Source organism: Pollachius pollachius, assembly GCF_949987615.1.
Source record: "Pollachius pollachius genome assembly, chromosome: 6".
Taxonomy (NCBI): domain Eukaryota; kingdom Metazoa; phylum Chordata; class Actinopteri; order Gadiformes; family Gadidae; genus Pollachius; species Pollachius pollachius.
In genome coordinates, this window is record NC_136939.1 from 7,692,323 (window position 1) to 7,715,279 (window position 22,957).

The following is a 22,957-nucleotide window of genomic DNA, read 5'->3' on the forward strand; positions in this document are numbered from 1 at the left end:
TAGCCACAGTCACACCAGCAACGTGGCTCTGCTGTCTCCCTATACAGCCTCTTTTTCGATGTGATTGGTATCTGGACGTTCCCAGGAGGACTTGCCTTCTTTCCATGGGAAGGAGAGCAGAGACTGATCCATGTCAGTAACACGTGTTAATGCAAATAACTCCCCGGAGAGGGAGTTCTGTTTCAGTTCCAACCCATTCCTCCCATGAGCCTCCACCTGAATGTTGATAGGGACATCCCGTAGTGCTTTCACAAGTCATTACATGGCTACACACTAAAACATTGAGGCTTTCTCCGTGTGGGATGCAGCGAATGCACTGGGTTTTGCATAAACAGTGCTGTATAGGCTTTCTTTACATGTGTGTTTGCGTGTGTACTGTGTGTTCGTCCGTATGCCAAGAGAGAGATGAAGTCACTCTGCTGCCAGGTGTCCTCACCTGCCCTCTACACCTGCTCCGCCAAAGTCAGTAGGCCTTCCCTCCGCCCCTGGACCTATCACGTTTCACCATTTGGATGTTCCACAGTTGACAGGATGAGAGAGAGAGAGAGAGAGAGAGAGAGAGAGAGAGAGAGGAATGTTCTGCAATCTTGTTCAGCATTGTCTCACAGCATCTCCTCTGCTATATATTATCAAAGGTTGAAAGGAAAATGAACAACCTTTACTAATGTCACTCATCCCGCCTGCAGCCTCTCTCTCTCTTTCTCTCTCTCTCTCTCTCTTTCTCTCTCTCTCTCTCTCTCTCTCTCTTTCTCCCTCGCTCTCTCTCTCACACACACACACACACACACACACACACACACCTGCCCACACACACACGATTTTTTTTGCATATTTTAACTGATGTATTTTTACGTGGGCCCGACTGAATTAAAGATCCAACCGCAACCAAGTACTTCAAAACATAGCAAGCCCATTCCTCTAATGGTGTCATGGCAGGTGTACGTTTATCTCTCACAGATCTTCATCTTCATCATCCAACATCATCCCCATCATCATCCTCATTGGCAACACAACTGTGTGTTTCTGGCGTTGGTGGCAATAATAGGGATTTACATGAAGAAGAACCTAAAGCAAATGAACGTGTCCCAAATGTGCAAATGCTGATCAAACCTGTGTCAGTCTAGCTCATAAAAGATTTCCTCCCATCCTGGCGATTCTTCAGGTGTGTTCCACCTACCATGCAGGTGATTGGACGAGGAGCGCCCTCCTCTGTTCTGATTGGCCCTCACGTTTGACGGTGTTTTGCCCAGGTAGGTCCATACTTGAGTTCAGGTAAACCCGTGTTACGAAGCAGAAGACAGAGGAGACGTCTTGGAGTTACCGCGCACCTGTTTCCAATGCTTGTACCAATAAGACAAAGAGACCCGCAGTGAAAACAATTATTTATACCGTAAAACTTAACAATACGCATTGTTTTTATTACATTTGACGTTTTGAGATGGCTGCGAGTGTAGGCTTGGCAATGAATCCGCCGCACACTGAGGAGCGGGCGGTGTTCACACAACTGAAGCCCGTGAGGATGACGGCGGGAGAATGCACCGAGGACTCGTCAGTGTTCGAGGAAGTCAAGCCCGCGGTGAGAACCCCCCACTAATTGGCGGTGTATTACCCCCATACGTTTCATCTTTAACTTCTGTTTTGACCAAAAACAAACACCAACGTGCGATCGCGAGATCACATAATGATCCGTTTATTATGATGGGGTTCGGTGTTTGTGTGTGTGTGTGTGTGTGTGTGTGTGTGTGTGTGTGTGTGTGTGTGTGTGTGTGTGTGTGTGTGTGTGTGTGTGTGTTTGGGGGGTAGGGGGTCCTTAACTATTAATGGGTCGTTGCACATTGCTTTGTTGTTTTCTCGCGTTTGTCACTGCAGAAAGATTGACAGGCTCTGTCAGCCAGGTAACCCTTACCTTCGTAAGGTTTACCTTTTGCCCTCCAGGTTGAAGTTCCACACACACACAAACACGCGCACACACACATGCACAAACCATTATTCACTACGTATAACTAATCAACATAATTATCATAAGCTTCTTCTAGCAGTGTACTATTGAAATTTGTGTTTGCATTTAGGCAGCCTGCATGTTCACAACCTGAATAAGGGTATAGCGATGTGACGTTGATTTTAAAAAGTGGTGTAAATACTCAAGAACGGTAACTTGTCCACTGGCTTCATGTAAATATGGTTAGCTCTGCAGATTGAATGTTAAAGTAGTCTCACAGTGATTCTGTTAGCCGCCAATTAGCCCAATACATAATCTGAGAAGAAACAAGTTTGTCTCAGGGTTATTTTCTGCAATGCTAGCAAATGTGTATACTACAAATGCTTATGCTTGCCTTTCTTCAATTCTGCCTGGAGTTATGTTCTATTGTTGTTCCTGTGTGCACAACAAACATGTTTTTGATGAGACAAAACGCCCCCTCTGGGATTATGGTATACCAGTATTATGGTAATTCACACTCAAACTGATGCTTAGAAACATATTACATAACAAGTTATGTTATAATGGTATTACTGCAGCTTATCGAATCGTGGAATCCGATAGCAATACATTCTAAATTCTAAAATCGTAAAAATAATCATGATATATTAACCACAATACATGGGCAAATTACCCTATAGAAATGATGATGTTGCGTTGAGCATGAGGCTGTATGCCGTCAAACACACTCCATGCTGCTGCTTACCTCTACCTCACTCACAAACCTATCCGTCTATCTATCCGTCCACCTCTCACCCACAAGCAGTCCATTCCACCTTTCCGTTAAAGAAAAGGCAGGCCTACAAGCTGAGTCACTTTGAAGATTTTAAGACCATGGGGCCATAACCCCCGACCAGCATTGATAAAGGCTACAGCACGGAGGGTACAGCAGGCTGAGCTTTACAGCCATGGTGGATGAGACACCCAGGGAAATCCGTGAGCTCTGATAGGCGAGGGCTGTGTCCTGGCGGAATGGGGCTACACACTACTCGCCATGTTCAGCAGAGATGCAGCCTCTGTCGGCCAGCCATCTTTTGTACACGGATGTAGACAGTGTAACAATCCGTACATATTTGAGCCATAGCTTATGTTTCAATCTCTCATTGAAGATTTATTTGTGATATCTGGTGAACACAGCACTAAGAAGTCATTGGTGAAAAGAGGCGGAAGTCATTCTGGGTAACGACATGGGTATCACAATGTTACAAACATTAGAACAATCAAACCCGGGACTGGGTTGTGCATTGCTGGACAATAAAGACAGAGATCACGGGGTTAGACGTTCTGGAACCATCTCAAAATGTGAGGCTGTAGGACTCCTTCAACAACACACCAACATCCCGGCGTCTGGAGGATTTGGCTCCTTTCTCTTTTAATCCGGTCAGAGAAAGATCGTTGCTCTCTGCTATTGTGACGGCGTTAGCAGAAAGAGAGAAAAAAAGGAGAAAAGAGAAGTGAACCTGCTCGACGGAGCTTCTGTCATGACAGCAGTATGCTGCCGGACCTGTTGGAGCAGGGCCTGAGACGCTTATCCTAATATCCAGTGCAGGGCCTGGGGCCCGGGGCCCGAAGGGCGGGGCCGATGCAGCCCGGCCCCGCTGAGGCCGAGACGGGCCCCCGAGGCAGGCAGTGAAAGGGTGATGGGGGAGGTGGAGAAGGAGGGCTGAAAGGGGGAGGTGGAGGAGGGGGCCTGGAAGGAGGAGGAGGAGGAGGGCTGGAAGGGGGAGGAGGAGGAGGAGGAGGAGGAGGAGGAGGAGGGCTGGAAGGGGGAGGTGGGGGGGGGGGGGCCTGGAAGGGGGAGGAAGAAGAGGAGGAGGAGGAGGGCTGGAAGGGGGAGGTGGGTGGGAGGGCTGGAAGGGGGAGGAGGAGGAGGAGGGCTGGAAGGGGGAGGTGGAGGAGGAGGGCTGGAAGGGGGAGGAGGAGGAGGAGGAGGAGGGCTGGAAGGGGGAGGTGGGTGGGAGGGCTGGAAGGGGGAGGAGGAGGAGGAGGGCTGGAAGAGGGAGGAGGAGGAGGAGGAGGAGGGCTGGAATGGGGAGGTGGGGGGGGGGCCTGGAAGGGGGAGGAGGAAGAGGAGGGCTGGAAGGGGGAGGAGGAGGAGGAGGAGGAGGAGGGCTGGAAGGGGGAGGTGGGAGGGGGGGCTTGAAGGGGGGATGAACTTTGATTCTCTTTCTCTCTCATTTGCTTCGGTGTGTTAACTGTTTAGGGTTAGGGGCTCACTCACCCACTCACTCACCCGCTCACTCACTCGCTCACTCGCTCGCTCACTCGCTCACATACACACAAATGCCCAGAGCTTCATTGAACAGTGTGTACTTACTTTCCTCATGGCTGGTCACAGATTAAGCGACAAGAAGGACAGACAGACGCACACAACACACCTAGAGGCTAGCAGAACTGCAGCGTTGTATTACGTAACACATCCATGAGTAGAGCGTGTGGTAGTATCCCCCACGGAAGACTGATGAGTTTCGTCCAGCATAAGAAAGATGAATGGAGATGTCACCTGAGCATCTTGTTGGGTGGAGTTGGGTCAATTGAATCTCTCTCCCTCATTTCCTCCACTGGTGAAGCAACAATCGTTCCTATTAAGGCCACCGGGATTCATTTGATTAAGCTGCCAAACGGTGGTATTAGCACCTGGCAGAACTAACTGCAGACCTTTTAACCTGAAGGCAGGCCCGCCGCTCCCTATACGCAGAGTACGCAGGGCACCAAGTACCTGGGGGGGGGGCACCAAAAATCATGGTTTATAAAAAAAATAAATATATATAAATAATTGTTACTTTATTGAATTAAAAAATATATAAATTAGTTATGAAGAAGCCCACCGTTGTTTTGCTTAATTGCATAACCTATCACTCAATTTTGGCAATTATATGTTTTTATCTAATATACAAAAAGAGGCTCCCCTTCCATCATCGAGCAGTCCTCAGTCCATCATTGACCAGCACCAACCTGTTTGATGCCGCCGTCTCAGTGCCTCCGCGCCCCCCCGCCCTAACTGCCACTCCCCCTCCTTGAGAACTCCCTGATGAACGGCGGTGCCACAATAAGTTACTCATATGAAACACTGGATTCGGATTCCACCGGCATGACATCACCCGGTGGTCTTCCTGTGATTTGTCGCCAAGGCGATGGGCCCACGAGTTACAGAGTTACAACCCCTGGCACCGTTTTGCCTAACGATTTGACTGGGGGGCGGGCGGTGGCCGGGAGGGAGGGCACTTTGCATCTGATTCAGACCGACTGGGCCCTGTGCCTTCTGGACCCACACTGATTTGTGTTGTATGAATCGGACCGTGTGAGACATTGCTTGGCTCACTTTTAAGCATTGAGTCAGTTGTTTGGGTAGGCGTTCTGCTCCTCCTTGGCTGGTTTTTGGATCTCCTCTGTTTCTCTCCGTTTCTCTCTCTCACATCGCTTCTTCCTTTCAGACACCTGTCATGCGTTCATGTCGGGCATCGGTCCTGAGCACCGAGTCCACGCAACGCGGTGATGTGGGTCATGGTGTCTACACGGCTGTTAAAGTACTCAATGTAAAGCGCTGTCCTCCTATAGCACTTCGCCCATGCTGTACTCTCTTCTAAAAACAGTTTGCAACATTCTCCCTTATCTGTCAGCTCATCGCCATAAACGGTAATCCCGCTCTGAAAGGTTTTTGTTTGGCCTTACCTGCTATGACCCTTGCATGTGCAGGCCTGATTCTAGAGATTTGCAAAGAAAAGTGTGTCGTAATTATTTTATGGATATCTGAAGGCAATGTACTAACTTCTCTCTGCATTCTTTAGAGCCGTAAAGGGGGCAATCCAGCATGTAGCCATTTGTTTAGAATTGACAGGAGTCTTGGGGTCGCTTGGTGCCTGTTTATGGCCTGAGGCTCGAGTAATACTCCCGACAGAACTCTCTAGATGGGGAAGTTTTTACGGGCTGCCCAGCAGCTGGCTAGCATGTTTTGACAGTCTTTAAAAATCCGAGGATCAAGCATCAAGCATCAAGGATCAAGGACAAAAAAATAAGAGGATCTAATCCTTTACTGATACCGTGCTTTACTCTCAAACACGTCACACCACATTTTCTTGAAGGAAAAGATGAAGTCCCCATCTGGCATGTTCCCTATTGTCGCCGTCTCCTTACTTAACGGACCACCATGTCCGTTAAGTAACCTCCATGTCAATGCATGTTCACTTATTCGCCGATAGTTAGAGATAGAGTTCATGCTCTTGTCCCTCCTCTAGATTCTGTAGAACAATAGACCGAGAGATGTCGACTGAGGGTAGAGTAGAGTGTCGCCGTGTCCGGATGTATCGGAAACCTCCCCCCCCCCTCTATGGAACCCCTCCAATAGGAACTGATAAGACTCCGCCTGTTATCCGCTAATCTGGGATCCATAGTGGGCTGAGCGTACATGTCATCCAATGATTAACCTTAGCGGTCTGTTGTTGCTCTAATAACCTCAGCCCCCCCCCCCACTGCGCTCCACGTCTCCTATGTTGATAAACAAAGCGGGCGTTTGTCATCTTGACCCCAGGGTCCACAAGGTCGAGAAAGAGAGAGGTGGAGAGAGCCCTAGTCACGGAAAGGCAACCAAATCCACCCCCCCCTCCTCCCCCGACCCCTATCTTGTTCCTTTTTAATACTTTTTTATTTTTTTGCTTCCTGTTTTCCAACGACAACGTCTTCACTTGGTATCTGTTAATGTTCAACCCGACGTGGGATTCTATCTCCCAAGGCCAGCTGCCGACATAAAAGATGGGTGCTTCCCCGGTTCCACCGTCATCCGTTCTTCTTCCTCCTTGTGCAGCCAGAGGTGCAGGGGGCTCCGTCATCATAGCGAATCACAAACACGGAAGGCTGGCGCTTACTGGACGCCGGTGGGGCTGGACAGGAAGTGGCGCAGTCGAGAGCCGAGAGGATCGTTCAGGGTGACACGGTAGGGCCAGGAGGGGGACGCGGCCAAGGGCGCAGGGGCCGCTGCATCTGGCAGCAACACAGGGCCCGTTTGTACGGTGCGCTGAAAGGCAGGGGCCCCGCAGTACCTGACCTCTGAATGGGAATGAAAGAGGGGTCGGTCTCTCTCTCTCTCTCTCTCTCTCTCTCTCTCTCTCTCTCTCTCTCTCTCTCTCTCTCTCTCTCTCTCTCTCTCTCTCTCTCTCTCTCTCTCTCTCTCTCTCTCTCGTCTGCTCAGATTGCACTGATGGAGGAGAGGGAGGGCGTATTCGGACGGCGGGTCAACCAGGCATTGTGCCGCGATGGTCCGCAACAACGTGGCATTCTCACCAAACACACGCACACACACACACACACGCGTGCGCCTCATCGTGGAGCCGGTCCATGCAGCCCGTCCAACAGTGTTGACGTGCAGGGAGACGAATCGGAGCGTTGCTATCAGCGGGGGGGGGGGGGGGGGGGAGCTTGAGAGACGGAGCGCCTTTAGCCTCTCTGGCTACCTGTACACGGTGTTGACGTAGCCGATGCTAACCTGACACAGCAGGCCCGCTGGGTCCCGGCGCTGAAAGGCCCTGTCAACACTTGGCCGGGTCCGCCCATGGAGCGGGGCCACACTGTGCCGCTATGGGCTGGAGAGATGGGAGGGGTGGGAGGGGCTAAGGGCGCTGAATCCGAACCTCATTAAGACGTTTGTTCACAGGCAATTGAACTCTTTATAGCCCTCGCTGGGACTTTATGTGTTGCCTTGCGGGAAGCCTGGTTTTTCCCAGTTGTTCATTGCTGGTGACGGCTGTAAATAGATAACATGGAGAATAGGATTGTTTCCTTGTCTTTCTCAAAGTTATAGATCAGAGATGAGGGGTCGCGTAGGATCAGTGTTTTAACACCAGGAGTATTGCTCGGGGTTTGACTCCAGATCCACACTCCACAAAGTAATTTTGTTTTTAATGCAAAGTCAATGTGCTTAACAAAAGCAGTGGCACTTTCCTTACCTTTTTAGTTTGTTTCTGTTTATCGCAGATTTTTTGTATTGTCTTATGTTTTTGAGGAACTTCAGGGGGTGCTATGGTAAAACAGAAAGCATTAGTGCATTCCCTCCAGAATACTTTGGCACCTAGCTCAGGGACACCCTAGCTTTAACTAATGATTCTTTTGTGACATGTGTCAGAGAGTCCCCCCCCCCCCCCCTCTTTGTTTCTGAAAGGCAATGTTGATTCTGTCATCAGCAAACACATGGAAATATTTTCCTTTTTATCTCCTCCTCCTCCTCCTCCACCTCCTCCATTTTTCTAGTGGTTTATTATTCTTAAGTCACTCTTTTAATCTCTCTGTAATTTGTCATCATAGCATGGCCTCTTTGTTGACATATTTATCTTGTCACCTTTCCAGCAGCGGTCTGCTGTGATTTGTGAGGGCCGCTGTTGATGCCATTCACCAGACCCTGACAGGTTTATTTTTACCCGTCAGAGTTTGGGTTTCACTCCATCTATCACGGACTCCTCCTTTGTTTTGCATCTGCTCTCGGTTCCCTCTCTGTTCGCTCTGTCGATCTTCAACAGACCCGGTCGTTGACGTTACTAAATGCAAACACATACACATACAGAGACACACATAGAAATATGGTCAATCAAAACATGAGCCTCTCAAAACGGTGTGTGTGTGTGTGTGTGTGTGTGTGTGTGTGTGTGTGTGTGTGTGTCGGTATCCGCCTGCAAGCCAGGTCCTGCCCACCTGATCATTGTGTGTGTCTGTGTGCAGTACAGTAAATACTCTCCACTGTGAATGACAGTTTCACTCAACGCCAGAGTCTCTCTTTGTCTCCGTCTCTGTCTGTGACCTACGACAGCAATAAATCAGTGTATGTCGCCACATGATCCCATGCATGCCAGCAGCCTGTCATGATGGGGTCAACACTAGGCAGGAGCGGTGGGCACGAAGCCGCGTGGTCAAGAGAAGCGAGTTCCACTTTGAGGGAGGAATCTTTGGAATGGAGCAAAAGGAATGGTCTTTTATCACCAGGAATGACTGGATGACTCACTCACTTATTTCACTCCTTCCCTTGTCACTAACTCTTTTACCGTTCTGTAGTTAGATGGCTCTGGTAAACGCCTATGAGTCTCCCAGGGTTGTAATGCTGCTGTCTGTTTTACAACTGTCACTCATTTAAGCTGTTTTCACTTCTGTGGTATTTCAGTTTGATCTGATAAAGTAGTTGTACGTTGCCCCCATGCATTCTCACATTTGCAACACAAGGGTTGGCAGTTCAAGATTGTTATCGTTAATGAGAACATTTGAATAAAAACGAGGCTTCACAAAAAAAAGATGACTAACTGAAACTGTATTGTATGTTTTCAAAACAAACTATACAATACCACCTTGGTTTTCGTTATTCTCAATTTATTTCATGCATAAGCCTAGTATTTTTGGTTTATCTTTGATCTTCAAATTCAGTTTTAGGTCAGTTTTAGGCCACACTTGTTTTTGCTTTTTCTGACCTTTTTTGAATCTCAGCCCTCACAAATATCTAAAATAAAAAAAATGAAAATAATAAAAAACTAAACTCAAACAGTTTTCCCATAAATATAAGCGAAACTAGGACCAACACCTAAAAGCTAAACAGAAATTGAAAGCAAATAATCGAAACATAAAAATATAAATAACAAACAAAGGATCTTTCATAACCTCGTGGCAGTGTTCACTGAAGTCCATTCAAAGTGTTCCGTCCGTGCTAAACACAGAAGGTACCTTTTCATAACCTCTGGCCCTGCTCCTGCTCTTTGTTTCAGACCCATTTGGAGCTGGAGAAGTACCTCCCCCTCTCCGGCCTCCCCCTGATGGCCCCGCCCACCGCCACCTCCCCGGACAGGAAGTACCGCCGCGAGAGCGCCTCGGTGGTGGACGAGTTCTTCTCCGAGGAGAAGCCCGTGGCGCCGTACAGCCTCAACATCAACGTCATCCTGCCCAGCACCACCCACCTGCGCACGGGGCTGTACCGCTCCAACACCAAGCACATCAAGACGGAGCCCGGCCTGGAGGGGCCCTGCACGGCGGGCCCCGCCTCCCAGGCCCTGCCCGACTTCACCTCCGTCTTCAGCATGTCCCCGGGGGTCAACCCCCTGTTCCTCAAGCCGGAGCTGAACCCCAGCGAGGTGAGCCACTCCCAGCAGCAGCCGCCGCCGCCGCAGCAGCAGCCCTCCCTGGGCATGGACCTCCAGATCGGGCCCCCCGCCCCCCAGCCCCAGGTGTACCACATGCCCCACGCCGACCTCACCATGACCCTGACCCACAGTGCCCAATCGGGAGCCGGCGCCAACTGCGGCCGGACCATGCTCAACCTGGGCGTGACGACGTCGGCGGGCGCGGACTATGCCATGTCTGACCACCAACAGCATCTCCCCCCCCACCACCATCAACAGCAACACCATCAGCACCACCAGCACCAGCACCACCAGCAGCAGCACCACCAGCAGCAGCAGCAGCAACAGCAGCAGCAGCAGCAGCAGCAGCAGCAGCAACAGCAGCAGCAGCCCCTCCATTACTACCAGCCGTCGCCGGGGAGCGGTCCCCTCCACCAGCCTCACAGCCTCCCCCCCTCGCCCCCCAACTCCCAGCCGGGGAGCCCCGACGGCCAGGCGGAGCTGGGTCTGCTCCCCCACCGGCTCTCGGCCACCACGCCCCCGCCGGCCCCTCCTCCCTACCACCAACGGGCGGGCGGCATGAAGATCCACGGCATGTCCCACCACACCCTGCTGATGACCCACGGCCAGGGCGTCCTGACCGGGCCGCGCTACAACCGGCGGAACAACCCCGAGCTGGAAAAGAGGAGGATCCACTTCTGTGACTTCCCAGGTGGGCCCAGTCCAAGTCTCTCACTCTGTCTCTGTCTCTATGACTTTGTCTCTGTCTTTCTCTGTCTCTGTCTCTCTCGCTCTGCCTCTCTGGCTCTGTCTCGGATTCTGTCTCTCAATCTCTTGATCTGTCCCTCGCTCTGCCTCTGCCTCTGTCTCGGTCTGTCTCTGTCTCTCACTCTCTTGATCTGTCCCTCGCTCTGCCTCTGTCTCGGTCTGTCTCTGTCTCTCACTCTCTTGATCTGTCCCTCGCTCTGCCTCTCGCTCTCTCCCTCTATCTCCATCTCTCTCGCTTTCTCTGGCTCTGTCGCCTTCATGCGCTCCCTCTCTCTGACTTTTTTTTCCCTCTTTCTTTCTCTCTCTTACGTTTTTTCTTTTGTTCTTTCTGTGGGTTTAATCATCCACTGAGGTTGACAGAAACAAAGGAACAAAGGGAAGTCGGATGGCCGTGCGATAACTCCTCGCTTACTTTTGGTGGTTCTGACTTCCCGGTTGTGCTGTGCTTCATCCCACTGGTTATCCATCATATTTAACCTGTTCAATAATCCATGGGTCATCTGAGTCATGAATAGAAACACTGTAAACAATTCCAAGGCCAAAGGTAGTGGTTATTAATAATTAAATAATTTGTTATAGAAGTGTAGTGATCCGGGTAACGTTGCGGATCGGGCGATCCTTGGTCTGAACCCAAGTGTCTTGAGCTTGACCTTTAGCCATCCATTAGCAGCATGCTACCTGCCCCTTTATGTATCTGCTTCAGCAGCTGCTACATTTAGCTTATTTTGGGTTTCTCTTTCTCGTTTTATAGGGTGCACCAAAGTTTACACAAAGAGTTCTCACCTGAAGGCCCATCAGAGGACGCATACAGGTAGGAATAACATTTTACTTCTGCTCCTGAATTCCGAAAATGCTATGGAATATCGTGTGACACACAGACTCAGACCCCTGCAACAGCAGTGCCTCCTGGATTAGGTCTGGTAATGGATTTGGTCTGTGGATGTGTGTCATACAGTGTTGGTTCTGCATGGAGAGAAGCTTAATGGTGTGGATTCAGGTTCAGGTTACTTTATTCGTACCCTGAGGTGGATTAGTTTGCACTTATAAAGAAAAAGCTTGGGCATCCATCACATGAACAAACACGCATCATAAGATAATGAGTGTACAATGGTCTTGAAGATATTGTGCTCAAAGAGGGATTATCAATCAAAAGCACAATGTCTTCAGAGCTCTGCAGCGTTAGCGATCTGAAGTGTGTTAGCTCATTACGTTTAGACACTGCCTTTGTTGTTCATACTGAAAGTGAAAACGATAAACTCTGCTGTGAATCTATCTTTGTCCCATTCTAAAGTAGAGCCTTTGCCTGAATAAATACACCCATCTGTGTACACTAGCGGCCAGAAACACTTATTTTCTATTCGTCATTAGGATTATGTTCAATTGTATTTGATTGTCAATGGCAAAAAATTGTTATGCAAACATTTACACAATAATTTTGTTTTGCCGCGGCTACATGCTCAATATAAATGCCATTACTCCTCCCCAACCAGCAGAATACAGCTTTGACAGGACAACACTCTGTGAGGCTGTAAAGTATTCACGCCATGTGTAAATGCCAAACTTTACCCATGACTGGTTGATCACTTGCCAATGGTTTCTGATTAAAACAGACCACACAAGCACGCCTAAACTGTCAGCGTTGCCTCACAGCACCTAATTGGGAAACGCCCTGGCTTTAAAGACTGAAAGTACGCATTGTACGCCCGTGCCAAAGACTATCATTAACCGTTAATACCTGTGTTGCGGAGAGAGTACACAAACACGTTCACGTGTCCCACCCATGTGCAGCGCATGTGCAGCGCATGTGCAGCGCACGCCATCAGGGCACATCTGCCAACATTGTTGTAGTAGGGAAAGATATCTGATGGTTGAATAGATGCTAAGAAAAGAATAGACTGAAGTAATGGCTGAGAAAGTCACTTTGGGACGTTTTCATTGTGAATCTGCCAATGGAAAATAAAGAGCTTGCTAGAAGACAATGTGATGAATATAACTAGTTTTAAATGAACACAGCGTCCATTCTGTTTAAGGAGTACCGTGTACTTCCTGGAAATGTGCCCAGTTTCACTACACCGGGAAACCAGAAGTGTGTGTGTGTGTGTGTGTGTGTGTGTGTGTGTGTGTGTGTGTGTGTGTGTGTGTGTGTGTGTGTGTGTGTGTGTGTGTGTGTGTGTGTGTGTGTGTGTGAAGAAAAAAAAGGCAGCAGACGAGCAGAGGGAAATTAAATCAAAACCAACAGCAAACCAGCACCTCTGGGTTATAGCTTTGACAGTCCTCAAAGAAAGAGGGGAAGGAGAAAACCAGAGAGAAGGGGTAGCGATTGGCTACTCTAGGCTCAAATAAATAAAACAAATACAATGAAAAAAAGTATATAGATACATAGACTTTCAATTTTTACTGGTTCAATATATTTTTTATTCGCACAGAGAAGGACGGGAGAGACTTGGGTGGGGCTTGGAGGGTTGGAGTTTGACATTTGTCAAACCATTCAAACGTAAAGTTTCCTTAGGTCTGAAACTGGGTTGTAGTGAAGAAATGAGACGAATGGTGATACAGGGACAGGCAAAAGGATGAATGAATGAATGAAGTGGTGATCTCCATCTCCAGTGTCAGTATTCCAGGGAGGTCAAATTAGGTGAAGGAATTAGAAACCAGTTGTTATCCGTTAATACAGCCTCATTACTCTGGATGCCTTTCAGATGAACAGGCTTCCTCTCTGCCCCTCAGCCCATTCTTACCCGGGTACAGCTGAACTGGAATCAATTGAAACCGCACCAAGGTTCATATCCTGCAGGTGTCTTCTTTTGTTCAAACAGACAACTGACAATTAGCCTTGACAAGATATTTCTGTGTTCCCGCTTAAAGGGGACACATTTGAAGATAATTCTTTGAGTACGCCTGCATGGGAGGGCCATGTTTCATTAAAAAATAAAGTGTAAATGTATAATTAAACCGGCAAATAAAAATGAGGTGTTCTCGCTTGCAAATCAACGTTACCAAACAAGGGTGAAAACAGACACCTGAAGTACTCTATTCTCTGGTCTATGGGAAAGAACAAAATACAAAACTAATGCGAAGCGTTGTTTTTCTTGTGCTTATTTTTATACCATGTGCTGGGGAGTTTAAAGCTTTGTGGCATATTTCCCACAGTTAAACACAATATTAGCTTAGCCATGTTCATTTGAAGTGGGTGACGTTGACCTATCGTTTTCCTTTTGTCAATATTTTCTTTGAATGAACAGTGCATTGTGCAACAGCTCCGATGAATACCTGTTCTCCCAGCATGCAACTGGCTCTGTCACTCTGTGCTTTTGTTCTCGCTGTTCAACCGCTTTGACTCGTCCTGACAAACCAGTCCCTCAGAATCTCTCCACCCTGTGGTTTCCATCCAGCTCTTTGTCTCAGACTGTGTGTGTGTGTGTGTGTGTGTGTGTGTGTGTGTCTGGTAACCTTTATTATGCCAAAGGTGCTGTTGGCTTGTTTCACAGCAGAGTATGGTTGGAGTCAGAGTAGGGTCCCTGTGTGTCTCACATACAAGCACACAGCTAGTTGAATACCTAACCCCCCACCTCCCGGTAGAATGTCTCACACCAAGCACTGATGTTTATTTGCATTGACATTTGCATCCATTTTGTACTTTTCGTATGTGTGTGTTGGAGCTCAACAACCATGCATGGCTGCTCGTGAATGTGCCCATCTGGGCATACAAAGCCCAGAGAACATCCATCTAGCCACGGTTCGGGACTCCGGTCGATGGATGTAGCATCACTATTGGCCTGACCTGTTTGCATGTTATGCAACACATACCTCCACAGGGAACTGCTATAAAGTCATCGTCTGTGTGTGTTTCGGTTTGTGTCTGTGTGGCGCAGGGATTGTGTTCGGACATAAGCCCTGAAGCCTTGGTCAGAAGTGGTTTCTGTTTTTATGTTAGTTACACGCCGTTGCATATTCTTTCTGGACTAGGAGCCAGCTGAATATCGCTGTGTGTGTGTCTGTGTGTGTGTGTGTGTGTGTGTGCGTGCGTGCGTGTGTGTGTGTGCGTGTGCGTGCGTGTGCGCGCGTGCGCGCAAGCAAGTCACTAAGATACATGAACTGTACTATGTGTGTTTTTTGTGTGCATGTGTGCGTGCATGTTTGCACAGCGCAGTGCTATCAGTGAGATTAGGGGGCCCCATCCCTCTTTCTAAACACTTGTGGAGGTGATTAAGGAGGGGGTGGGGGGATGTGAGCTGGTGAGCACCTGAAGAGCCTGATGGCATTTACTCACTGACTCAACCTGACCACACACAGATTGCTCTGCTCCTTTCCCAACTGGCGTCCCGCCGTATCCCGATAACCCCGGCGTGTTGCTACATGGCTAGCTATGGAACGACCATAAAGTGTGTGCAAATGTATGCCTTTCAAGCCCCTCCCAGTGGTCCCCCTATACCCCCGTGTGTGATGTATGCTGCTGACTATAGATTAGTGAGTGTAGTATTCAGCAGAATAATTTTCACCACTGTGTGTGTGTGTGTGTGTGTGTGTGTGTGTGTGTGTGGTACCTTGTTCCATGGCTATGTGTGCGTGTGGGGTCTTTCTTTCACAGCTGTGTGTGTGTTTGTGTGCGTGTGGGGTCTTTGTTTCGAAGCTGTGTGTGTGTGTGTGTGTGGGGGGGGGGTACTTAGTTTGTACCAGGACTAAGTGTTTGTGTGTGTGGTTGTGTGTTTCTGGGTTCCCCGGCTGTGTATAGTCTGTTTGTCATTCTCCTGTTTATTGACTCTGCAGGTAATGGGAGAGGGCGGAGGCCCATGCATTTGACCCAGGGAGTAAAGCTATAGAGCTAAATCAAACACACCTGCTCTCCGAATCACTCGTCCTCCCCCCACAAAAAATCTGTGTCCGGGCATTTCTGCGCTCTCTTTATTCTCTCCTTTCTTAACTTTTAAAGTATTCAATCGGGTCCTTTTTGAACGCTCCTTTTCATGGTTCATATACACAGTGACTTTCAGGACTGCATACAAACATGAGCACTGGTAGTAGTAATAGTAATAATAATAATAATAATAATAATAATAATAATAATGCAGTCAATCACTACCATCCACTCTTCTCATCCACTCTCATGTTCCACTGAATCCCTTATCAGCCATCCCCCGCCTCCAGTGTTCTTTGGACCCTCCTGATTGGCTAATGGCAAATCGCTCTGTGATTGATGTTCTAATAACGTCGGCTATCTAATCAGAACAGCCGGGGCCGCCGCCGCTAATGACCACTTTAGGAGGTGGTTAAGGACACCCCCGCACTACCTTGACATTGGTATGGTCTCTGGAGTACGTCTCTATAGATTAAATCCATAATGGAAAGAATTTGAAGCTTGTGTGTAGTTCTTTTCTGTCTTTCTTTGTTCTTTACATTCAATTACAACACACATGGTACAAAATGTGCTGGGTTCCTCAAATACATAATGTTCACTCGTTAAAATAATTGGCCCGGTAGTTAAATCGAGGCTATTCTTCTGTTGTTACTGAAGAACATATTACAACACACGCTGCAATTTATTTCTGCCTAGCACGTCTATCATTTGGTTGGAACATTCCTGCATAATTTGGGATACCCTTAATGCGCCAAACTACGAATGTACGTCAAACGAAGAATGACCTGATGAATGCACCGGAAACCTTTCAGTCACATTACCTGTCTATAATCTGTCTTTAATACAATTCACACCTTTCTCACATTAATGCATACACACTGGAAAAACATTTATATTAAGTAATATTATGTTACGTTATTTTAGAACTTACGTATTTTTAGAACTTCTGGAATAGAAAGAGAATAGAATATAATCTTATTTCAATGCTTTGAGGTGGACACGAAAAGCCCTTCCCCGAAGCCTAATCTCTACTTTGTTTCTATACATACACACATACAGAAAACTTGGCGTGATCTTCACTCTGACTGAACTGATACGGGCCTTAAAGCATCCAGTTTTTCAATTCCTTTAGATACGGATGAATCACACACACCCACACATTCATTATCATTATTACAGTAACTATCGCTGTGCAAACATTTGTCCTATTTTAAAGAGTCTTGAATTGTCATAGGCTGTTCATCTCAAGACTCTTGGGATGAAGTAAATACACTTTATCTTATGTGTGTGCGTGGCTGTTTGTTAGTGTGTGTGTGTAGATGGAGGTGTGTGATGCAAGAGCACTTTTTCATTGACGAGGTGGAGTCATTAAGCTCTTGTTTGAGGTGTGTGCGTGCACAAGCCTGTTCTGCCTGTTTAAACAGAAATCCACTCGTTATTTTTTTTAAGCTAGGTTTCAACAATGTTATTGAGACACACACACACACACACACACACACACACACACACACACACACACACACACACACACTTACTTAAATGATATATAGTCACGAAGGTGTTGTTTTTTAATGGTTATAGAACCCACTCAGACATACAAATGAATACTGTACTGCCGCCAACCATAGACTGGAATTGGGTTCCCACAATGCATTTGTGAATACACTCAACTGCAAATCATTTCACTTCATCAGCAACATCTGATGTGACTTCTTGAATCTTTAAATGTTTGAAGAATTGGAGACACACACACACACACCAAGGATGACTGAAATCGAGTTGTATTTTATGCTACTGAATGCCGACCAATGCAAATCTTGTTTTGTAGTGGTTCCTCATTTATTTTCTGGGTTTCTTTCTGATATGAGAACTTCCGACAACCCCCGACAGGCCATTTATATATTTTCAGTGCGACAATGTATGTTTCCCCGTTGTGTAAATAGGACTTTTGATGTGGACAGATTATCTCTATACCATAGGATTGTGTACTATGTTAAGTTGATCCTTTTCAAAAAGCATTGGGTAGCCTTATAATGAATGTAATAGATCATAAAACAAATGAACTAACTTTTGTTACCCTCTTTCTCTTCGTATGCTTGATCTCCTCCCCATCCTCCCTCCTTTTTCTCCTCCTCCTCCTCCTCCTCCTCCTCCTCCTCCTCCTGCAGGGGAGAAGCCCTACCGGTGTACGTGGGAGGGCTGTGACTGGCGCTTCGCCCGCTCGGACGAGCTGACGCGTCACTACAGGAAGCACACCGGGGCCAAGCCCTTCAAGTGCGTGGCGTGCAGCCGCTGCTTCTCCCGCTCTGACCACTTGGCTCTTCACATGAAGCGCCACCAGAACTAACCCTGTTCCCCGGCAAGCGCACGCTACTGCCAGACATGATGTGCAGGTGGTCCAGGCGGTAGATACACAAACAGAGACGGTTGCAGTCTGTCAGCGCGCCCACAGGGTGTGGGTTGAGTTAAAGTTGTTCCAGAATACACGCGCGCACACCTGCGCAAACGCCATGTATATATTTATATATGTACTTATACTGTAAACGCAGACATGCATACAAACATTTGTGCTCTTCCACAATGCATCTGGGAGAACACTGGACACCAAACGGTTGGTTCTTATCGTCCGCGTCATCATGAGTGTTTCCTCATGGCCATTGTGGACACACTGTAACTCTTGGTCCTGTGTAAACATTTGTATATATACTTTGAGTGTATCCCAAAATGCAACGAATGTATTGAAATTTATACTTGACAATTTTTTTTTTTTTATCCTGTTTTATATTTTTTTAATCGGGTCAATATTGAGGCCCTCCCGCGGTGTCGTAATCCACTCGATCGCAAACCGAAAAAATTCCGATAATATTTTGTAACAGTTTTGTGGAAAAGTAAATGATAGGCTGGATGGCTGTCGTGCTCTGGCTGTTCTTCTCAGGCTGTGCCCGCTCACGCCCCTGGGTGAACAGAGCCGCTCACCCGTGTTTGTGTTCATAACCAAACTGGTCGCTATGACAACGGAACTCTATTGACGACAGCCGGTTTACAACGTCTATTCATATTTTTTCTTTTCAAACGCTTCAAACACGGAGGAATGAAAGACGAAGATGGGAGGGCTTCTTTATAAATTGTATGGTTGTTATTGTAATTATTACGTACGAATGATGCGCTAAGTTAATCTTGCACTTGATTGTTGTTTTTTTTATATTATATAGCGACTAACTGGTAAATTAGTGCTGGAAAATGAAAACTATTTAACTGGTTAGTTTGTTTGGCTAGTTGGTTTGCTGTAATTGTATCACATCGAAATATAAAGTGCCGACATTCTCATTCTGGGTGAACGCGAGTGATTGGACTTTCCATTATTTGGAACTTGACTTGCTCACAACTGTCAGCTATACTTGCTGTATACAAGGCAATGGGGTTTCTTTAATTCAATCAAATAACAAAAATGTTCCTATTGTTAATACTTTTAACCAAAGGCACTCTGTCAACTCTAACAACTCCAAAACCCCCCGCCCCCCCTAATATTTAAACAAAGAATTGTCGCGAAAGAAAATAATGATCACACTTCATTTCCTCAGATGCACTTTGTATTAATGTTTAAAGCGACTATATTTTAATTGTGTCCAATAATATGATTCGTCCACGGATACATTTTTATTATTCTGAACAGTCTGCCTTTCCCTTTTGTTGTTCATAGGTCACCCTGAATCACTTTGGTCATTACCTCTGTCTTCATGTTTTAACTGTCACTTGAACCTCTGTCTTCTTCTATCTGTGTTTAACTGTAGCTCTGTGCTCTCTACGAGACAAGTCAGTTGGTAAGCTGGATGTAAAGCCCAATCTTATTTAAACTGACATAGGCTAGGATAATTTAAACCGTCCTGGGATTCCTGCATTCCTACAGAAATTACTTTTAACCGCAGCAAAGCCAACTCAGGCAGGTTGAAAGCTCACTCAAAAATAAATGTTGGATTTTGTTTCATTGGCTGTGATTGACGGCTTGGCCGACAACATCATAAAATGTCTGCCGTAACTTGAGGCTAACATAATTAGTGGTACTACAGGGACATGGGGAACACTGCTTTGTTCCCATATGCTGGTTCATCTAAGACTGATCCTGGTATTTTTCCGTTGTGTTTTCTTCTTTTTTCTTGTCTTGCTATGTTCAGTAATGTCCTTTTACTGCATACTTTGTACATAAGTGTACGTTTGTAAAACAGAGCAATTGTAAATATTTGTTTTTCACTAATTATTATTTTTTTAAATATGAACAAACGGGCATTTAGACAAGTAGTCCATGATTGATTGGGTAAATCTTTTGATACTAGAAGATATTTGTATAACAATGAATCAGTTTTTGTACAATATTATGAGGAACAAGTTTTGGTTTATTTACTGTTTTACGTGATGGTTTCTGTTTGAGTCAAATAGGAAATTGTAATAAAACATTTTTTAGCTATCTATTTTCTTTTGAGATTTTGTGTCATTCTTTTGGCACATTTGTGTCCAACATTTTCATTTGATCAGGAAGAAAATCCAATGAACGGCTTGATAAAAATCTGCAAAACCGAAGTCAGGGGCCATTTGCACAACATGGATATTAGATCTGCTTGAATATTCGATTTTTGAATTTGAAAGAAAATAACATCAAACTCAGGTGTAAATGTGTGATATGAACATAATGACTAGGATAATTATATGACTATTCCCACACCTAAAGTATTAGATTCCCATACCGCTTTGGTCCTTATTCCAGCTGTGTGGGGACAAGACCCATATTTAAACTTCTCCGTTGTCTTCCCTGTTTTTGGAGCGAACTTCCCCTTTAAACCTGACCCCTCATCGGAAAGGATGGCAGTGAAATGCATATCTTAAAACAGGTGGAAATTTCTGTTGGTTTCCTTGAACTAAACAACAATAAGGCAGTCAAGTTCTGTTCATCATTCATTCAGATCGGTTAATGTCCTGGAAAACAAGTCCAACCGGAGCGCCGCACAAAACAAACTAACGATTGTACATACATTTCACAAAAACAAACCAAGCCAACTTATACAGTGGGCTAATTATTGTAAAAAAAAAAAAAAAGACAGTTTGAGTTACAACAACGTGTCGGTTAAACTAAGAAACAAGAGAGACGTTGGTCCAACTAAAATCAAAATCAAAAAAAACAATCACATATTTTGTAGCAAGAACTAACCACAAAAGTTCAGCCCTGGAAGGACAAGACTTTGAAGATAAGCGATCTATGCAGGACGCCAACAAATATTCCTATCTCGATGAGGGCTATAAAACGTGGTTAGACATTAAGAGGTTATTGAGAGAATTCTGTATTTTTTTTGACAAAACAAAGCCAAAACGTGGTTAATAATTTGCTAAAGCATGGACTGTTCCCAATATGGCTGAATGGGTTTATAGCCATGGCGCTGTGTCTGCGTGTTGTGACAGGTGAAAGGTAGGCCTGCTGAACTGCCCTGTTTGAACAACACAAAGAGGTCCGTCGTATGAGAAACATGCACCACAAAAGAAGAAGGAGAAGAATAGGCTGCAACATAAAGAGCTGCAGGGAGCGGTGCTTTGGCCTTTCACCATAATGTCATAGAGTATGGCGTGGTTCAACTGGTCATTAGTGAGGAGGACGCCCATGTTGTTGAAGCGAGAGTGCTTCAATGTTTGTGTGTGTGTTTATTGCCCATCTTTAAACAGAGGGAGAGAGAGAGAGAGTGAGAGAGAGAGGGAGAAAATATTGTTAGAAGCATAACTGGCATCTATATCCACAGAGTATGTCACAGCAGGTCTGAGCACCTTAGAGTCGTACCAATCATCCACACTGCCTAAGTGCTGATGAGCATTGCCCCCTGAAACCTTACATGCCCTCCCTGTAAAGTTTGAACCTCTGCTCGGGCTCACCGACGATGTCATCGTCGTCATCGTTATCATTGTCGTACCGCCCGCCCTTGGGGTCTTCATTCAAACGGTTGACGGCAAGATTATAAGTAGTTTGATCGTGGCTATAAGACATTAGGCAGTGAGATCGTATCGACAGCTTTTCAAAAAGATAATGGTTAGCAAAAACGGTTCATCAAATATCTACAGCTTGTGTCAGCAATCTCCTGTGACCCCAAATGCATATCAGGGGACCCAAATGGGCTCCCGACACCAAGGTTAGGTACCATTGTTTTAAGTGAAATACAAACACTAGTATGGCTAGTTATTCCTTAGTTGTGTGTTCTTTCACACGTCATGGTTCTCTATAAGTATGTTTTGTAAATCTGCAGGGATCCCCCCCCTCCACTTTTTCCTTGAAGTGTCCTTGGCGTTGGACCTGTAGTGCTTTTCCTTGAACAGCATGGCTCCCTTCCACTTCATTCCTCCCTGAGTCATAAGTCGGTTCGCTCAGTTGCTGTTGAGACTTGTCTGACGCTAGCTCACTTGCGTGAGGGTGCCTTCATTGGCCTTTAAGTACACATAATAACCCTAACCCTCACCCTAACCCCCTCAAAGACAAGTTTCACTGTGTCACAGTGAAACTCTTTGCCCTATGGATGGAGATTGTTTTTTTTAGGGGACTAGTAGTCTACTAAGGCCAGCGGTGTGGTAGCATATAGGGCTGACAGGATATTATGTGAACATTGAAAGCAAAAGATCCGCTCTGAGACAAACAGAATCTGAAACGTGTCCAATGCGTATCATCTACCGATACACGGAGGGCGTTGGTCCCTGATTGCCCACCTGGGGGCGCTCTGGGGGCGTTTAAAAAGTGGACGAATGGATGCGAGTCACAGAAACCTATTCTGCCAGTTATCGTTTGTTGGTTAGTGACACGAGCATTTAAAAAGTTGTTCCACCAAAGATGTGGGGGTTTCACTCTAACACTTAGGGGGTTTTATTCAGTAAGAGAAACAACTACATCATTTTTCTTTTTCAAGTGGAAGTCCGTCTCCACAAGTAGCCTACTAACTTGTTTTAATGAGGGCATGTAGCCACAACTTGACTTAATCCCTCACGCATATTTCAAACCGACGCTTGAAGTGATTTTATCCTATAGTAACTATGAAGGGTGGAATGTGTTTTGTCTGGTTTTTCGCGTTTTTTGGTTTGTTGCGTCTTTCATGTTCTGTTATGCAACTGACTTGACGGTAGACCAACATACCATAGGCAAACAAGAGGTCGGGGGGGCTGTAGAGGTGCGTTTGATACCTGTGCTCGTCTCCATGCAGGTCCGTTTGGGTTAATGATTGATTAACACGCCGCCGGCCTACCGACCGCCAT

General features: G+C 46.4%; 1 protein-coding gene across 1 annotated transcript; it reads left to right on the top strand.

Annotated features, from left to right (window-relative positions):
- Positions 1-1,293: 1,293 nt before the first annotated feature.
- On the top strand, positions 1,294-20,145 carry klf5l (Kruppel like factor 5 like). The gene is made up of 4 exons (XM_079738386.1): positions 1,294-1,576; positions 9,712-10,774; positions 11,582-11,641; positions 17,854-20,145. Exons 1-4 carry the CDS (start codon positions 1,439-1,441, stop codon positions 18,030-18,032), a joined length of 1,440 nt encoding a protein of 479 aa, XP_079594512.1. The 5' UTR covers positions 1,294-1,438; the 3' UTR covers positions 18,033-20,145.
- The last annotated feature ends 2,812 nt before the right edge of the window (positions 20,146-22,957 follow it).

Coding starts and splice junctions, on each gene's coding strand:
- klf5l (XM_079738386.1), top strand. CDS start 1,439: ATGGCTGCGAGTGTAGGCTTGGCAATGAATCCGCCGCACACTGAGGAG. Junction 1,577..9,711: donor TCGAGGAAGTCAAGCCCGCG/GTGAGAACCCCC, acceptor TCTTTGTTTCAG/ACCCATTTGGAGCTGGAGAA. Junction 11,642..17,853: donor CCATCAGAGGACGCATACAG/GTAGGAATAACA, acceptor CTCCTCCTGCAG/GGGAGAAGCCCTACCGGTGT.